General features: G+C 40.5%; 6 protein-coding genes across 6 annotated transcripts; 3 read left to right on the plus strand and 3 right to left on the minus strand.

The window, feature by feature from the left end:
* Positions 1 to 141: 141 nt before the first annotated feature.
* KVR01_000412 (uncharacterized protein) lies at positions 142 to 1,813 on the minus strand (the record flags this gene model as incomplete). The annotated part of the gene is made up of 7 exons (XM_044788253.1): positions 142 to 547; positions 608 to 721; positions 800 to 1,093; positions 1,285 to 1,442; positions 1,542 to 1,561; positions 1,618 to 1,683; positions 1,765 to 1,813. The coding sequence occupies 7 exons, from the start codon at positions 1,811 to 1,813 to the stop codon at positions 142 to 144; spliced, it is 1,107 nt and encodes a 368-aa protein (XP_044650361.1).
* A 7,276-nt stretch (positions 1,814 to 9,089) lies between these two features.
* Positions 9,090 to 10,479, minus strand: KVR01_000775 (uncharacterized protein). The gene is made up of 3 exons (XM_044794177.1): positions 9,898 to 10,479; positions 9,742 to 9,834; positions 9,090 to 9,667 (listed from the first exon to the last, which is right to left on the minus strand). The coding sequence occupies exons 1-3, from the start codon at positions 10,350 to 10,352 to the stop codon at positions 9,232 to 9,234; spliced, it is 984 nt and encodes a 327-aa protein (XP_044650724.1). The 5' UTR covers positions 10,353 to 10,479; the 3' UTR covers positions 9,090 to 9,231.
* A 216-nt stretch (positions 10,480 to 10,695) lies between these two features.
* On the plus strand, positions 10,696 to 12,207 carry KVR01_000006 (uncharacterized protein; the record flags this gene model as incomplete). Its single annotated transcript, XM_044781458.1, has 7 exons — positions 10,696 to 10,955; positions 11,007 to 11,153; positions 11,229 to 11,333; positions 11,384 to 11,668; positions 11,723 to 11,778; positions 11,833 to 11,978; positions 12,032 to 12,207. The coding sequence occupies exons 1-7, from the start codon at positions 10,878 to 10,880 to the stop codon at positions 12,205 to 12,207; spliced, it is 993 nt and encodes a 330-aa protein (XP_044649955.1). The 5' UTR covers positions 10,696 to 10,877.
* A 657-nt stretch (positions 12,208 to 12,864) lies between these two features.
* KVR01_001055 (uncharacterized protein) lies at positions 12,865 to 14,121 on the plus strand (the record flags this gene model as incomplete). The annotated part of the gene is made up of 3 exons (XM_044787598.1): positions 12,865 to 13,150; positions 13,206 to 13,317; positions 13,374 to 14,121. 3 exons carry the CDS (start codon positions 12,865 to 12,867, stop codon positions 14,119 to 14,121), a joined length of 1,146 nt encoding a protein of 381 aa, XP_044651004.1.
* A 950-nt stretch (positions 14,122 to 15,071) lies between these two features.
* Positions 15,072 to 15,872, plus strand: KVR01_000004 (uncharacterized protein; the record flags this gene model as incomplete). The annotated part of the gene is made up of 2 exons (XM_044784338.1): positions 15,072 to 15,227; positions 15,288 to 15,872. 2 exons carry the CDS (start codon positions 15,072 to 15,074, stop codon positions 15,870 to 15,872), a joined length of 741 nt encoding a protein of 246 aa, XP_044649953.1.
* Positions 15,873 to 16,428: 556 nt separating this feature from the next.
* Positions 16,429 to 16,878, minus strand: KVR01_000226 (uncharacterized protein; the record flags this gene model as incomplete). The annotated part of the gene is made up of 1 exon (XM_044787795.1): positions 16,429 to 16,878. One exon carries the CDS (start codon positions 16,876 to 16,878, stop codon positions 16,429 to 16,431), a length of 450 nt encoding a protein of 149 aa, XP_044650175.1.
* Positions 16,879 to 18,672: the final 1,794 nt, after the last annotated feature.

An 18,672-nucleotide genomic window follows, 5' to 3' on the forward strand; every position in this document is an offset into this window, starting at 1 on the left:
ACTCTTGCACAAAGATTTCTCCAGCCCTCGACAATCCGAACACGACCCTTAACACGATTGCCATTAGTGCTCAAAATTATTGCGAATCTTGAATATCCTTTCCGAATCGCGCAAATTGTTTCCAATCACCCATGCGTGCCTTCAGTCCGCGAGCATCACATTTCGTCCAGAGCTCAAGGCAGGCGGTACTATATTTCCCGCTTCCCAAGAACGGCCCCCAGAACGAGGCGACATCTCTATATCGGTGTCTTGAGTCACAGTAATGCCCTGTGACTTCTCGCCACGTTGGGAGGTCTGCGGTCCCCTGACGAATGACAGCAGCGTGTGAAGCGTGCCCTTGGGAACGCTGGGTAGCCCCCGCTGTGTCGCCGATGCGTGACTTGTGTAGTCGGTAGACCCCTTCGGAGTCAGTGAGGGTATTCTTTGCCTGGACCGATAGCCTTTCCAAGAACCCCAACTGTTACTGGCCTTCTCGGCCAGGCCCTTGAATGTAGGGAAGGTAATTGGCACGCAGGCACAAACAATTCCGAGATTGGTTTCGGCGACCCTAGAACGAGGGCAAAATCAGAATCAGAAAAGACAAGGGGCAATTCTTTGTTAGACTCACGCCAATGCATAAGCTATCATTGACAACCAAAGAGGATCCGAATGCTTGTCTATGAATCTTGCACGATATGTGTCAACACGCTTGGCAAGGGAGGCTGCGGAAAAGCTGCAAGCTCTGTTGGGGGAAAGACTGGTTAGTGTCGGTACTGCCGTCAACGGATAATAAAATCAAGGGGCTGCGCAGGTTCCGTACAATATACCAGTAGCGAAAAGCGCTGATATTCCGATCTTCCTTGCGACCGTCATTTTCAACCCCGAAATAGCGGTCAAAGGTATCACAAGGATATAAAAGTCAGTCACAGTGCCCACAACACCTAATCCGACGCTATGTGGTATGGTTCCCGCGGCGGTCCTCTGGACATAAACAGGATCCATCCATCCTTTCTCGCTAGGCGATGGGATACTCAACACCATCCACGAAATAAAGAATGCAGTATAAGATGCTGCTACCACGATTATGCCGGCCCATATCATGATTCTGCTAATTCTTGAGGGGGAGAAGATTCGGAGGAAAAAGACACAGAGAGATAATTTGACCAGCGCCGAAAGCCAACAGTACAGTGCTGTTATTGATGCGAGTTCCTGATAGCCAAGTCAATTGATGGCTCAAAGTCCAGGTGAATTACTCTGTGTTTTCGGTCATTGGTAGGGGTTTGTGGTTGACTTTCCTGCATGTACGTAGTGTTTATGGCGCTAAACGGGACATTCCAAGCATGACGGCCATAGAGATCGTCGCTGACTGGGACATGATCAGTATCCACATGACAAAGCAGCTCAGACAGGCAGCATGACGGACCATTGGAAAGTATGACGCCGCAGAACCCGCAGCTGACAACCTAGTGAATGTAATCAACAAGCTGTTCTGTAGCATCCCCAACTTTACAGTGGGTAAAGGTGGGGGGGGGGCGAAGCCTGCTTAGCCGGCCGTAACTTACGACAGCTGCTGCCGCTAAGTCTGAGAATTGTTAGTTGACAAACAAGACGCATGAGCAAGATATATCAGATGCTTACAGTCATCTACACCAAACCGTACCCTGGCTCGTAGACGGGAGTAGATACGGAGTATCATGAAACCCACTGCAAGTGGTAGTGTAGTGTAAGTTGCGAGCCGAGGCATCCACGCCTGGGATGGCCCGCCGGTGAAGTCAATGGTGTGACCTGGGGGTGGCATCTCAACCGGGATCTTGGTAGGGTCGAAATCGGCCATCTCTGTTGGCTGCTTCTCCACTGCCTACCTAAATTGTGCCGGAGTCGGGCGAGGATGGAGGAAAATGAAGTAAGACGTACGGGTCAAATTCACTCGCAAATTTTCAAGTCGGATTGACGTGTAGGGAAAGTGCATGACTTTTATCCTCGCGTCAAATAAGACACTAATTAACACCAAGGCGAGCACAACATGATCCAAAGCTGGTCACAGCCTTCCTTCTGGCCCGGAACCCAATCCCGAACTCAATGCCTATGTGACGCCCCAATCGATTCTCTAGCAACAATTCAGTGTCATCCTATGGTCTCGGCATCCCATGTGTGTGGGGGGGCAGTTCTATTTCGGGAGAAGTGAAGACCGGTTGACAAAAAGTGCCCTTCGCAGAGCCTGCTTACAACCTATGAGCTATATTTCACGTCGTGTCACCCACCGTCTCCGAGTTTTGAGCCTTGAATCAGACGAGGCTTGTGGCAGTGAAATTTCCAGCCGCAATCCGAGCCGTTGGTGTCCCTTGTCCGGCCCCCACCCCGTACACGCCCAGATCCATGGATGTCTGGGCCAACTGTGGCGCTGGAGTGAGATCGCCACATACAGATAGCGAATCCTCAGAACCGGACAAGTACTTGGCACGCTTTCACTAGGATTGAGGCATATGCACGTTGCCAATTTGAGACGTTCTGTATCTGGTTGTCACGGCATGGTAATCCGGGTTTCCAGGCAGTACTAAACTTTGTACCGGTGAGGTATTTGATAGCCCAGACCTATTACAGTCCGCGTCTTCGGGAACTCCCAGAGCTTGTGAACTATCACAAACGGATGTGTCCAACACGTTGCTTAAAAACTAGATCAATGCACACTGGTTATTCAGTATTGAATCGATCTGCTAGAAAAGGGTTGATTTCACAGGATGCCTTTGGTGTCACAAGACTTCCGCGTGATCCCATTGTGAGCCCCCAACGGCTGACCTCTGGATGCAATGACTGCAGCACGCAAGTAATACTTGGAAACAATGCAGTGTAACCTCAAACAGGTGATCCTCATGTTGTATCACCACTGATTTCAAAAGGATCCGCTGCAACTGATACCAGTGTACTAAGTGGCTGGGTAACTGACGTGGATTTACGCGCCGCTTGAATCCTGCCCCATCGATGATAAGTCATGAACTGATTCAAATGTACCTAGGAGTACACCAAAGTATTCCTTGAAGAAGTGTGTACCTTTTTGTATAAGCTTCAAATTAGTTACATCTTTTTCTTAATCCCTGGCTGGGCTCTGGCATTGGCAAACTGAGGACAGATGACAATACTGGGAAGGGTGTTGGAGGAACAATGTAACTAACTCAATTAGTCACGATACCGAAACCTCGAACGTCTTAGAAGGAGGTGGTTGCATGATTTTAGGGTCCTAAACTACCTAGGTAGCTGATGGACGCTGTTTCTATTGGTGAGTCAACATCATCTCAAATGTGTGCCGTGAAGACCCAAGCCTAGGATGCGTTGGATGTGAGTTCGAAGCGGGCGTGCTCCTCAGTAGCATGGCTGTTTGATTTCAAACCATTAGCTTATACAATTGGCAATACCTCAGGCTTTATGCTTGGAAAACAGCGTATTATCTACCACCGTAATAACGGCTCCATGGTTCTCACAACACTAGGCCTGGACCCGGGGTTTATTGCCTAGCCTCTAAGATAAGACTCTTCTCACTCTTAACACATACATTAAGTTATTATATATATCTTTTTTATAAAGCACTCTATTAATAAGTCACTTAATAAGTTTAAAAATAAAAATTCTTTATTTCTTAATATTTTTATTATTAGTTAATTAGTTAATTATTTTTAAATAAATATTTTTAAATATAAAATAAATTATTTAATTATATTTTATATAAATTATTTCTATTTTTTTAATTCTATTATTAAGTTAGAAGTAAATAATTAGAGTCTTAAAAAGATAAAATATAATATATTTTTAAAGATTAACTTAATTAAATTTACTATATAAAACTTTTATAATAACTTTATAATCTACTATTACTATTTATAATACTATCTATTATTAAAAGATACCTTTTATATTAGTATATTAAACTATACTTAGTTTATTTAAGTTAATATATTAAAAGTTAAAGCTATTATAAATTATAAGTTAATCTTAACGTTATTAAGCACTATATATAATATTACTATATAATTTAAGTATAAGTTAGTTAAAATAAATAAAGATAAAGTTATTATTCCTTTAACTAAGAATATATATAGGTTCTAACTCTATTTAAGTAAATATCTATTAAGCAAAACTACTTAAAAGTAGTTACTTAACCTATTATATAATCTACTAAACTAAAAGTAACTAAATAAAGTAACTATACTCTATTATTACTTTAAATTTATAGTTTTAATAGTTTATAAATAAATAAAAATAACTATTAATAATTAAATTTATAATTATATAAAGATAAATTTTATTTTAAAAAAGTTATTAATATTTAAAATAATTAATATATTTTAAAAAGTTAAATAATTATAAATTTAATTTAAAGAAAATTAAAATCTATAAAATTTTAAATTTAAACTTAAAGGCTTTTCTTTAAATTTAATTTTTAAAAGAAATATTAAAAAACTTAAAAAAGTTTAAATAAAGTTAAATAAAATTATAATAATATAATATAATTAAATAAAAAATTAATTATAAAATTATAAATTATTTATATTTTTAATTTTACTATTAAATTAAAAGTAAATAATTAAAGTCTTAAAAGAATAAAATATAATATATTTTTAAAGATTAACTTAACTAAATTTATTATATAAAACTTTTATAATAATTTTATAATTTACTATATTTATAATACTATTTATTATTAAAAATACTTTTATACTAATATATTAAGTTATACCTATTTAGGTTAATACTATTAACTTATTAAAAGTTAAAGCTATTATAAACTATAAACTATTTAATTTTAATATTATTAAATATTATATATAATATTATTATATAACTTAAATAAGTTAATTAAAATAAGTAAAAATAAAGGCTATTATTCCTTTAAAGGTTCTAACTCTATTTAAGTAAATACTTATCTATTAACTCTATAAATAAAACTATTTAAAAGTAATTACTTAACCTATTAAATTAAAAATAACCTTTAAATAAGGTAATTATATTTTATTATTTAAATTTATAATTTTAATAACTTTACTATAAATAAAAAAATAATTATTAATAATTAAATTTATAACTATATAAAATAAACCTTTACTTTAAAGAAAAATTATTATTATTTAAAATAATTAATATATTTTAAAAATTAAAAATTATAAATTTAATTTAAAATATATTAAAATTTATAAAAATCTTAAATTTAAACTTAAAGGTTTTAAATTAAAATTTATACTTATAAAAATAAAAGCTTTTATAAAATTTAAAAGAAAGTTTAAATAAAATTAAATTAAATTATAATATAATAAAATAATTAAATAAAAATTAGTTAGAAAATTATAATTATAAATCTTTTAACTTTATATTTAAAAGAGATTATATTTTATATAAAAATATTAAATTAATTTTTAAAAATAAACTTTTATTTATAAATTTAAAAATATATTTTATATATAATTTTACTTTTATTTTATATTTTTAAAAATATATATAATACTTTTATATAATTATAAATATTTAAAATTTAATATTTAAAAGAATTTAATAATAATAATAATAATTATAATATAATAAATATTTATAATTTTAACTTTATATTATAAAATAAAATTAAAAGGTATTATTTTAATAATATTATTAATTAAAATATTATAAAAAATTATATAATAAAATTAAATCTTTAAAAATAATTATTATATATATATATATATATATATATATTAATATATATAATATAATATATAAAATAATATATTATATATATTTTAATTATAATTATTAAAAATTATTAAGTTATTTAATAATATTATAATTATAATTTTATTTAATATTTAAATTTTAATTTAATAAATTATATAATTAAATAATTAATTTTTAATAAAATTAAAATACTTTAAAATTAATAATTTTATATTTATTTAATTTTATTAATTTATTTAAATTATATAATAAATTTAATATTTTTAAAAATATTTATAAATATTAAATTAATTTATAAATTATTTATATTTTTAATTCTATTATTTAATTAAAATAAATAATTAAAGTTTTAAAAGTAAAATATAATATATTTTAAAAATTAATTTAATTAAATTTATTATATAAAATCTTTTATAATAATTTTATAATTATAAATTATTTATATTTTTAATTCTATTATTAAATTAAAAGTAAAAATTAAAGTTTTAAAAAATAAAATATAATATATCTTTTAAAGATTAATTTAATTAAATTTACTATATTAAACTTTTATAATAACTTTATAATCTATTATTAAATAAATATAAATTAATAATTAATTTTATAATTATTTATAATATTATTTATTAATAAAAATACTTTTATATTAATATATTAAATTATATTTAATTAATTTAAATTAATATTATTAATTTATTAAAAATTAAAATTATTATAAATTATAAATTAATTTTAATATTATTAAATATTATAAACTATTTATATTATTTTAATTTTACTATTAAATTAAAAATAAATAATTAAAGTTTTAAAAGAATAAAATATAATATATTTTTCAAAATTAACTTAATTAAGTTTAATATATAAAACTTTTATAATAACTTTATAATTTATATTTATAATATTATTTATTATTAAAAACATTTTTATATTAATATATTAAATTATATTTAATTAATTTAAATTAATATTATTAACTTTAATATAAATTAATTTATTAAAAGTTAAAATTATTATAAATTATAAATTAATTTTAATACTATTTAATATTATATATAAAGTTATTATATAATTTAAATAAATTAGTTAAAATATATTAAGATAAAGTTATTATTCCTTTAATTAGAAATATATATAAGTTTTAACTCTATTTAAATAAATACTTTATTAACTTTACTATATTATAAATAAAACTATTTAAAAGTAATTACTTAATTAAATTAAGAAATAATTAAATAAGATAATTATATTTTATTATTATATATAATATTTAAGTTTATAATTTTAATAACTTATAAATAAAAAAATAATTATTAATAATTAAATTTATAATTATATAAAAATAAATCTTTACTTTAAAGAAAATTTATTATTTATTAAAATAATTACTATATTTTTAAAAAGTTAAAAGATTATTAACTTAATTTAAAGTAAATTAAAATCTATAAAGATTTTAAATTTAAATTTAAAATATTCAAACTTTAAATTTTATTAAAGAAGAAAATATTAAATAAGTTTAAAAAAGCTTAAAAGAGTTAAAAATTAAATAAAGTTTTAATAATATAATATAATAAAATAAAAACTAATTATAAAATTATAATTATAAATCTTTTAGTTTTATATTTAGAAAGGCTATTAAGTATTATATATAATATTATTATATAACTTAAGTAGATTAATTAAAATAAATAAAAATAAAGTTATTATTCCTTAAAAGTTTTAAGTTTATTTAAATAAATACTTATTAAGTAAAATTAATTAAAAATAGTTACTTAATTAAATTAAGATATAACTTTTAAATAAAGTAACTATACTTTATTATTTAAATTTATAAATTTAATAACTTTATTATAAATAAAAATAAAATAATTATTAATAATTAAATTTATAATTATATAAAAATAAACTTTAATTTTTAAAAAAGTTAATATTATTTAAAATAATTAATATATTTTAAAAAGTTAAAAATTATAAGTTTAATTTAAAATAAATTAAAATTTATAAAATTTTAAATTTAAACTTAAAGGCTTTCTTTTAAATTTAATTTTTAAAAAGAATATTAAAAGTTTTAAAAAGTTTAAATAAAGTTAAAATTAAATAAAGTTATAATAATATAATATAATTAAATAAAAACTAATTCTAAAATTATAATTATATATCTTTTAACTTTATATTTATAAAAGTTAAATTAATTTATAATTTATATAAGTTTTAATTATAAATATATTAATTATATTAATTTTAATTAAATATATATAATTTAATTAATTAATATAAAAGTATTTTAATAATAAATAATATTATAAATAATTATAATATTATTATAAAAGGTTATATATAATAAATTTAATTAAATTAATTTTAAAAATATATAATATTTTATTTTTTAAAAGCTTTAATTATTTATTTTAATTTAATAATAAAATTAAAAATATAAATAGTTTATAATTAATTATATAAAAATATAATAAAAATATATACTTTTTAATTAATTATATTTTATTATTTAAAATATTTATTAACTTTATTTTATTAGATTATAATATTAATTAAAATATATAATATATTTAAAGTAATTCTTAAATTAAGTCTATTTTAATTTATTTAATTATATATTATAATATTAAGTATACTAATAAAATTATAGCTTAACTAGCTAATAGTAATAGAAATTTAATTATCACGCTTAATATAGCTATACCTATCCTTTCTAGAAAACTTATATAAAGTACTAGTGGGAGAGAGTAATTAGAAGCTCGAGAATTTCGGGCATATTGAAAAGAGGAAGATATCTTGGTCGCATTGGGGAACCAGCTTTTCAATATGCCATTCGTACACCAATAGAGTCTCGGGTTTAGGGATGTAATTAACTTGTCTTAACTCACCAAGAAAACTAGTTGACAGGCACTGTTGGAGGGAGCATCATTGGATCGCATGCACTCAAGAAAGGGGCTCTAGGTCCTCAAAACCTTAATCAAGACACAATACAATACTATGCAGTCACTGAATTTAAAGACTCACGAACTTGTTTATGTTTTCTGTTGAAATGCTGAACGGGACACCGTGTTGTTGGCTTACCTGTGACGTCCGAAATTAACAATGGCTTGTTAGCTGCAACTGGCCATGAAGAGACGAGAGGAACGAGTCTCAGCCTGTTCTAAACATGGCAGACCCCTGGCTTGTCCCTGTGGCAAGGCAACCGGCCCGCTTTGTTGAGAAGGGATGTCGGCAGCCCCGGTCTGTTGGGAGGATATGCCTGTCAATCGAGAAACAGTCTCGATTACTTAAGTAGTTGCTGGTGTCTTTTCCGTTTACCCAGCTGTGCGGGCATCGGAAAACCATCCTGTATCATGGTGTCGGTCCTGTTTATGCGCATATGCCTTCGACTCGAAACTTGCATATCATACTTGTGGACATTTGCGACAAATCTGATCCATGTAGAACCTTGCGAATGCCATCACGGCATTGCATACTACGGGTTCAATGGCCGAGGAGCCCTGTTGCTTTGATCCTGGCCAATGCTTCGTTCGAATGCTCTCATGCCTTGGTCATGCGAATCTACAGGCTCTTCTCCGACGCCTCGACATCAGCAAGATACAGCTTGCTCAATTTTTCCCACTCCCCGTCCGCCAGCTTTCCCTTCAGTGGCAGCCTGCCGCCCTCCAGAGTTCCCATGCCCGTGACACGGTAGACGGCCTCCTTAATTCCCACGATGCCAGTCTTGCCGATGTACTCCTCTGCTTTGCTTACGACGTACTGCAGCCTCTGTACCTCGGCCAGCGTGTCTGGGTCGATCGGCCTCTTCTCTGAGAGTTCCATCAATCGTGACACTGTCTTTGGGTAGATAGCTGCCAGACCGTCGATGACTCCAGCTGCTCCGAAGAACACAATGGGTCCAAGTTGCTGGCCGAAACCGCTGTACACTCGGAACTTGTTGTGGTCGATCGCTGGGTCGAGGGATACTTGGACGTGCCAAGACACGTTGCCGTGGGACCTGATTTATAGGTCAGTATAAGTTTTCCCTCGGAGTCAATCCAAGTGTGCGGAGGACATCTGGAGTGAGCCTACATCTTGCATCCCACGATCTTGGGGTGCTGAGCCAGAGCCGAGTAAGTCTCAGGAGTTACCAGGACATTGTTTGTGACACCCGGGTAGTTGTAACTGAATCGCTGGTCAGAAAAGCTCCGAGTCAACTCCAGACAGGTCTTTGGAAACCCTACTCACATCAGGATGGGGATGGGGCTGTTGTCTGCAATGATGGTGTACCACTCCTGGATGTTGGCCTGCGAGCCCGCCGCGCCAAAGTAACCCGGGACCAGCACGAGGCCCCATTGTGCGCCGGCCTTGGCGTAGTCATGTAGCCATTCTAGGGTCTCGTCGATACCGTTGGTGAGCACGCCGGCCATGATGGGGTAGTCTGGGAAGCCTGCATCGTCAAGGCCTTTTCTGCAGCCGGCAATCAAGTCGAACCGCTCCTGCTTGTTCAGATGGATGGCCTCTCCCGTTGAGCCGAGAAGCACAAGACCACGGATTCCATTCTTGGCCAGGAAGACTGAGTGCTTGGCTTGTGTCTCAACGTCGACTTTGGGCTGCAGGCCTTGTGATGCGGAGGCAGGCTTCAGGAAAGTAGGCACTGGGACGAAGACGCCCGTTGGAGGGCTGGAGACAGGGGCTGACATTTTGGCTCGCACTGGCAGACTTTGTTTCTGTCTTAGGGGAAGGTGGTATCTCTGGTGTGTGTGTCTGTGTGTGTGTGTTTGTGTGTGTGAGCTCAAGTCTTGCTACCTCCTCATGAATGCGTGTCCGAGGTGGTGGTGATTCACAAGCAAATCGTATGGTGGACCGTTGGCTTCGGGCCATTGACTGCCGAGACACGCCGGTGCCGACTCCGCTCATCGGCACGACCCCACGGCTTCGGCCGGACCTGCCGCGACCGACCTCGGCTGCCACCACATTCTATGCACTTTCCCGATGTCTCTGCTACAGTGTCTATGCACTTGGGCATTTCCGATCGGATAACGACGCATAGTGACGATGGTTCATGGCCCACCACGTAGTGATCTGAGCTGCTATCAGCTCAAATGACATCTGGACGGACAGTATACTCTCGCAACACCAAACAATTATACCACAGGGCAAATAAACTGATCGGTCCGCGCCAGAATTCCAAAATCGCTGTGATAAACGCACACAACTGAAACACTATGGGTTCCACGACGCTGGCTGAGCATTTCAAGCTCAACAATGGACTTACCCTTCCCGCCGTGGGGCTAGGCACCTGGGTATGTTCTCGTACACCACTCCCGCGATGCCAAGGCTAACTGCTATGCCAGCAATCAAAACCCAATGAGGTGAAGAATGCCGTCGAGCTTGCCCTCAAGTCAGGTTACCGCCATGTTGACGCCGCCGCCGTCTACGACAATGAGAAGGAAGTGGGCGAGGGTATCAAGGCGTCCGGTGTCCCCCGCAAAGATATCTTTGTATGAACGGAAACCCTTGGACTAGGCTTCGAGCCTGGGAAAGTCTGTGGTTTTGCTGACCATACCCCCCTTTAGTTGACCAGCAAGCTCTGGAACACCCACCACAAGGGTGAGGATGTTGAAAGAGCTGTAGACACGAGTCTGGCAGATCTCCAGACCGACTACCTAGACCTCTATCTTGTATGATGCCCCGGCTCTCGGCCTGAGAGACCCCAACTCACACCCTACAGATTCACTGGCCCGTGTCATTCCGCCGTATCAACGACACTGAGCGCTTTCCCATCGATGAGCAGACATATGGCGTAGATGTCATTGACGTCCCGATAATCGAGACATGGAGAGCGATGGAGGCCCTGGTCAAGAAAGGGAAGATCAGAACCATTGGTGTCTCCAATTTCTCCATTGCCAAGATCAATGAGATATGGGACGCCGCCGAAATCAAGCCCGCCGTCAACCAGGTCGAGCTTCACCCGTACTTTGCGCAGCCGGAACTGGTCAAGTGGTGTCAAGACAAGGTGAGACATTGAGCATCAAATAAATGTTTGAGACTCTGGCTGACTTGGCAATAGGGAATTGTTGTTGAGGCATACTCCCCGCTCGGGAACAACATCTACAACTTGCCTATGTGAGTTCTTGGGAAATTACCAATGGGCACGATGGTCGACTGACAGAATACCAGGGCCATCGAGGACCCAGTGATCATCCAACTGGCAGAGAAGCTCGGCAAAACACCTGCTCAAATCGTACTGAGTTGGATCGTCCAGCGAGGTGTGGTCGTTCTCACAAAATCTGTGACCCCGTCAAGGATCAAGTCAAACCTGGAAGGCAAGTAACGTCATGGACACATTTACAACACCCTCAATCTAACCCGTCAGTAGTTTCCGAGTTACCCACGGATGTTTTCGAGAAGGTTAACTCACTCGATCGTAATCATCGGTACAACTTGCCTGCGAGATTGGGGGTTGACATCTTCGGTGACGCGAAGCCGGAGGTACTTGAAAAGGCAGTTGCTGAGTTCAAGAAGAAGACTAGGCAAGCGCGTGGACTGGAGTAGTCCGACAGACATTCCGGATCTCTCTCTTATGGCTTGAAAGAAAGTGGAATTATCTCGTAGTTTTTAGATATCTAAGCAATAAAACGTTCCCATGATCAAAATCCTCAACAAAGCTTTTAGTCCAGGCGTACGTCTGGGTTGCCACATAATCTCACTTATGCAATTAGCTGGATTCACAGAACACGAATCGCTGCTACCTTTCGGACAGTTGCTCCTTCACGTTGAAGTGTGGCAGGAGTTGGCGTGCGGCCAGTCCGAGTCCTTTGGACGAGTTCCGCGCTTAGAGACGGCCCCCACACAAAGGGCCTTTTCCGATGCACTAAGAGGCCTTATCCGGGTGGAGACTCGAATGATGCATCTTGCCCCTCCCCGGCACGGTGGCCTGCCATACCGAGGTATCCCCACGTTAACTGCATGCCAACCTATACTAACAGCATCGTGGGGTAAAAAGGCCGGGGCCAACGACGACTTCGGAACGGGCTCTCGAACAGTATTGATCAAATTTTAGAAACATCAATTGCCCAGGTGGCTTGTTTATATTTGTTCAAGCAACCAAATCAGTCCTCTGGACCGGCAGCACTGAAGAGAACAGTGCAGTTGCTAGCACACGGCAGACTGTACAGTACCTCAACTGCATCTTTGTATCCGGAACTCAAAATGGGGAAAATAGCGACTATGGAGTACTTCCGCGTGCCACCACGCTGGCTGTTCGTCAAAATCACAGACGAAGCAGGCAATGTTGGCTGGGGGGAGGCCTCGCTTGAGGGTCATACTCAGGCTGTCGAAGGATGCCTGGATGCCTGGTTCGAGCGATACAATGGCTTCGAGGCCGACGATATTGAGCATATCTGGCAGATGTCCTGGCGAACTACCTTTTACCGGGGCGGTCCAGTCTTCATGAGTGCTTTGGCCGGAATCGACATTGCACTCTGGGATTTGAAAGGTGGGCTGCAAACAAGACAATTAACGTGCAGGAACGGATGCTGACTTGCGAGCAGCTCGTAAACTCGGGGTACCGATCTACCAGTTGCTGGGAGGTAAGGTTCGGGACAAGCTCAAGGTGTACGCGTGGATAGGAGGAAACCGTCCGAACAATGTTGCAGAAGAGGCGTAAGTTCCCCTTCAAAGCTATCATCGTCTCCGGCTTCTAATACCAGGATGAACAGGAAAGCGCGAAAATCGCAAGGTTTCAGCTGCGTCAAGATGAATGCCACAGAGGACATAGGCTGGCTAGATTCGCCATCGGCTCTAGACTCATGCGTAGAGAGAGTGAAAGCCGTCAAAGATCTAGGCATGGACGCCGGTGTCGACTTCCATGGGCGAATCCACAAACCGATGGCCAAGCAGCTGGTCAAATTGCTCGAGCCGCACCGGCCTCTCTTTATCGAGGAGCCCCTGCTCTCAGAACATATCGGGGGCATCAAGTCCCTCGCCGAGCAGACCAGCGTCCCCATCGCCCTTGGTGAGCGCCTCCACAGCAGATGGGACGTCAAACCCTTCCTTGAGGCAGGCTGCGTGGACATTCTCCAACCGGACATCTCCCACATTGGCGGCATCTCCGAGATGAAGCGCATCGCTGCTATGGCTGAAGCATACGACGTGGCTCTTGCTCCACACTGTCCTCTCGGCCCGATTGCTCTGGCTGCGAACTGTCAGGTCGACTGCTCCAGCCCCAACTTTGCCATCCAGGAGATGAGCCTGGGCATTCACTACAACGCGGGCACGCAGGACCTCACAGCTTATACCAAAAACCCAGAGGTCTGGAACGTTACTGATGGCTATATAAACATTCTCAGCGGTCCGGGCCTCGGTATCGAGGTGGATGAAGAGCAGGTCAGGGCTCTATCCAAGGATGCAAAAGCGTGGGTGAGTCCCGGCTTCACAGGGCCTGGTGGTGAAATTCGGGAGTGGTGAAGTAGTTAGACCTGGAGAGGAGCTGTTGAGTGTTCACAAATCAGAATACAAAATCGCTTTGGGATTATCCAATGAAACCATTCGCGCATCAAGCTCGGTGTAGGTACAGCCTCATCGGCGCCTTAAAACAGAAACATGACAAAGAACTTGAAGACTAAGGAGGAAAAAGAAAGAGGCGGGGGGAGGGACGCTGGCCAATACTCGATTAAGAAATGGGCCATCGCCCAACGATAAACACTGTGTGCGCCTGTATGCCGAAGCTTCCAAGCTCCACTGTGGTAATCGCTGGTGCGACCTGCATTTCGGTTGAGTGGTTTTCCATTGTATTCAGGACACGTATACGCCTTCAGAATGTATACGGATCAAGAACAGACCCACTTGTTTAATCTCAGCCAAGTCTATGGTATTTTCGGCTTATATTCCTTGATATATCCTGTGAGTTGTATATGGTCTTTGGATTGTTACACCACCTGGGCATCAGCCAGCTGGGTATTGAATGTGTTGTGCAGATGTTGATGGATCCAGAAAGGCGTGATTGCTCTGCGTTGAACAATGTAGTTTGTAGCGAAAAACAATAGAGTATTGTATTATCGTGATCCTTTGTCACGTCTTTATTGTTCCCACAGGAGTATGCAGAGTGCATTGCAGGCACGAGCAAGCCTGACATAGTAGAGTAGAGTTCACTTCTCCGTGTGTGAAGACAATAACATTGTCAAACCAGACGGCATAGCGCATTCTTTTATTCGGCTGCCCCTATTTTTAGACTGCGAAAGACAACGCAAGTTTCCCATATCAAAGTACTAGAGAAGGTGATTGTCATGATTTAACTAGTAACTGGTCACTACCAGCAACCATCCATTTGGACTCAGTGCCTGCACATTCAATTTCAACAACGCTTCACGATAGCACATTAAGTCCTTCGGCGGCTCAAACTAGAAAATAGTGAAACTATGAATAACTTCATGAGACAGCACACAGACCGACGGACCTTGATCAACATACATTCCAAGGTCTATGGGTGTATCCGACTACCGGCCAACTTCGGTAATATTTCGGAGGAGGAGCTTTTCGAGAAATACCAAGCCGCTTGTATGAACATACCACGTGTCTACCTAGATTCGGTCACCGTAGGTGACCACAGATACTTGGCACCTGAGAATGCGGAGGATCTCGGGCCTCGGCCTATCCGGGCAAACAACTCAACGGGCCGACAAGGAGCGGAGCGGGTTGCCCAATTCCTTAATGACCAGCTAGTCTATCTTGAAGCACTCATATTAGAGATACACTCTCTTCAGGAGAAATTAGCCGCAGTCTTGGGTGGGTTCCATACCGACGAAATCAACACCTACGAACTCGCGGGTTTCCCGACTGATATCTCCCTCCCAATACGGCTGAACCCAGTGGCTGCTTACTACATTCGTGTCCTCGCGCGCTTCCGCCTTGCCCAAGTCGACTTTTCATTCGTTTCAGAATCGGTTGAAACAATCCTTGAGGCGTTTGGCCGGGTTTACAGGGGTGAGCACAATCCGGTTATGGCTATGTCTCGCAGAGACTTGGATGACTTGGCCACGCAATGGAGGGCTTGCGAGTCCGTGTATCTCGCTATTGACCTGGAATATTTCAAACTCAATAATGGGGCGTATGAAAACAACACTCTGTTTTACAAAGACCAGGAGACAGTTCGGCAGCACCAAAGATTGTATGGAAATCCGTGGGCGGCGCCGCCGACTAATTGTTTTGGGCCGCTGTGATTCCAAACCACATCAGTATCGACGGGGAAAAAAAAAGATAGAACTCAGCCGTACCAGCCCCGAGATGCAGGCAACCCGGGCATGGCACGCACAAAACATAGCATCTATGGCGTTGAGCATTCACAGTATTTCAGCATATATGGCGTTTAGCATCTGTGGCGCTGAAAATTCAAGGTTTGGTAACTCTTAGAAGATCGAGTCATAACAAACGTAAATAATAATCAAGTCTGCAAAGTCTGATTTCCTTGCTTAGAATAGGAAAAGGAGCTTCGGTCTTGGTTCTAGACCTCGAACGTGATCTATGATTGGACTGAAATTGCAATGGTTGTTAGCAAATCTCTTACACGCGGTAGTGTCAGGACAGCCGGCGGCTCGACGAATATCTTGTTCGCTCTTTGCTACTTACATTCTAAAATTTTCTTCCGCCAGTTATCGCCCGACTGTCACCACTCAATGGTGGGGAACGATGGTGGTGATACAGTCCACATGTGCATCCAGGTGTCGTGTCCACCCATGCCAGAGCTAGACGTCATACACGGAATAGAAGCGAGACCAGTTACTCGCTGACGAGCGCTTGGCACTTGATCTCCACGTTCAACCTCTCGTTCGGCAGCGCCGCAACCTGCACACAGGTCCTCGCAGGGGCCTTGGTCTTGTCGGGCCAGCGCTTGTTCCACTCGGCGTTCATAGCGGCGTAGTCCTTCATGTCGGTGAGGAAGATGGTGGCATCGACGATGCTCTCCAGGCCGCACTTTCCCTCGGTGGCGCCTTGGATGATGCTCTCAATGTTCCTCAGGACGGCGGCCGTCTGGGCGCCGCAGTCGAGCTTGTGGGTGCCGTCGGGCTGCGTCTCGCACCCTTCGTACGTGCCGTCGCCTCGCCGCGACGATGTCCCGCTGACAAAGATTATGCGGCTGGTGGAGGGAGCTGTGCGTGCGTGGGGGTAGTTGGCAAGCCCCTGGGCACGCTCTGCTGGGAGGAAGTAGCCTGTTCCGTTGGATGCCATGATGAAAGGTACCGGTGCGGAGATACGTAGGTACTGTGTTACTATTGTCTGCGTGAGGCCAGTGTCGTCCAGTCAGTCGGGAATTGATGTCTACGTTTGTGCCTAGGTCGTTTCTCCTCGGCTATCCGATATCGTCTCAATTTTTCACCACTACGTGGTCCAGATAATATACCGGCACGATGGTGAACCATACCAAGAGCAGTTCTGGCAGTCGGAGAGTGCACCAAGCATCCGTCTTCCGCGTTGTCTCCAGATGTCCCCCTCCCTATCTTCCGATTGGCTCAAGGGGCAGCTCCGACTATGAGTCCTGGACGGCCAGGCTCCATAGCGGGGTCGTCTTCACACGCGGAAGCGGAACTTGGCCTGGGCAATTTGGAGCGGGTATCGTACACTACCTTAAGTAGGTAAGTAGCGGGCAGGGATGGCCTCACAAAGAGAACTGGCTTGAAAGACCAGCATCTAGTTAAGCTCCTCCCATGATTCCAAGTCGCATTGGGGTGGCCTGCTTGTTGCCTGTTCCCGACGACCCAGACACTCACTCACAGTTGAGAATCTTCGCGATCCCGGCGCATATTCCCACCTGCCCTGCCCCCAAGGAACACGAGCTGGGTCCCCAGAGTCAGCATCACCATGGGTTCGTCTCATCAGGTCCATACCGACGTCTCCGAGGCGCTGTGGAGCGCCAACACGCTGGAGAAAGCCCATGAGCTGCTTCAGCAGCACGACGGCCAGCCCCTGACTCTACAGCATTTCACTCAGAATGCATTCACGACGGCGGAGGCGTCAAAACACATCGACTCATACGAGCCCAAGTCAGGGAAGCTCATGGCAAAGGTGCCCTGTGCATCAGCCGAGGAGGTCGACGCCGCAGTCAGGGCGGCCAAGGCGGCCTTCCCAGCGTGGAGCAAGACGCCCCGGGCCGAACGGTCCAGGTACCTGCGGCAGATCAGCGAGATCATCGCCGCCAACCGGGAGCTATTCGCGGTGTGGGAGAGCATCGACCAGGGCAAGACGCTGGAGCGCGCGCGGGTCGAGGTCGACCGCGCCGTCTCCAACTTTGCCTATTTCTCGACCTTCATCCTGCACGAGTCCACCGCCGCCCGCATGGTCGACGGCGTCGCCCTGACCTACGAGCACCGCAGCCCCGCGGGTGTCTTTGCCCTCGTTTCGCCCTGGAACATGCCGCTGTACCTGCTCACCTGGAAGATCGCCCCCTGCCTGGCCTTTGGCTGCACCGCCGTCGCCAAGCCGAGCGAGGTCACCAGCGTCAGCGCGTTCCTGCTGGCCGGCGTGTTCCGGCGCGCGGGGCTGCCGGCGGGCGTCATCAACGTCCTCTTTGGCGACGGCGCGACTACCGGCTCGGCGCTGGTGTCGCACCCGGACGTCCACGGGGTTAGTTTCACGGGCGGCACCGCGACGGGAATCGCCATCCGGAGGGCGACGGTACATCAGATTTACAAGCATGTCAGTCTGGAGCTGGGGGGCAAGAACCCGACGCTGGTGTTCGCGGACTCGTTGCAGGCGAACAAGGAGAAGACGATCCGGACGGCAGCGACGGCAGCCTTTGAGAACCAGGGCGAGATATGCCTGTGCGGCTCGAGGATATACGTCGAGAAGAGCGCGTACGATGATTTTGTGGCCGCGTTCGCCGAGTACGTGGGCGAGACGTACCGCGTGGGCGAGACAATCGGCGCCGTGGTCAGCTCGCAGCACTACGCCAAGATCAGGAGCTACCTCGAGATCGCGGAGAAGCAGGGGATGACGTTCAGGACCGGAGAGGTGCCGCCAGAAATA

The sequence above is a fragment of the Diaporthe batatas genome (genome assembly GCF_019321695.1).
Source record: "Diaporthe batatas strain CRI 302-4 chromosome Unknown Contig00001, whole genome shotgun sequence".
NCBI lineage: Eukaryota > Fungi > Ascomycota > Sordariomycetes > Diaporthales > Diaporthaceae > Diaporthe > Diaporthe batatas.

Excerpts from the sequence above, each read along its gene's own strand:
- KVR01_000775 (XM_044794177.1), bottom strand. The coding sequence starts at position 10,352 with ATGTCAGCCCCTGTCTCCAGCCCTCCAACGGGCGTCTTCGTCCCAGTG. Across the intron at positions 9,835-9,897 it reads AGCCCCATCCCCATCCTGAT|TTACAACTACCCGGGTGTCA; the intron begins GTGAGTAGGGTT and ends CCAGCGATTCAG. Across the intron at positions 9,668-9,741 it reads AAGATCGTGGGATGCAAGAT|GTCCCACGGCAACGTGTCTT; the intron begins GTAGGCTCACTC and ends CCTATAAATCAG.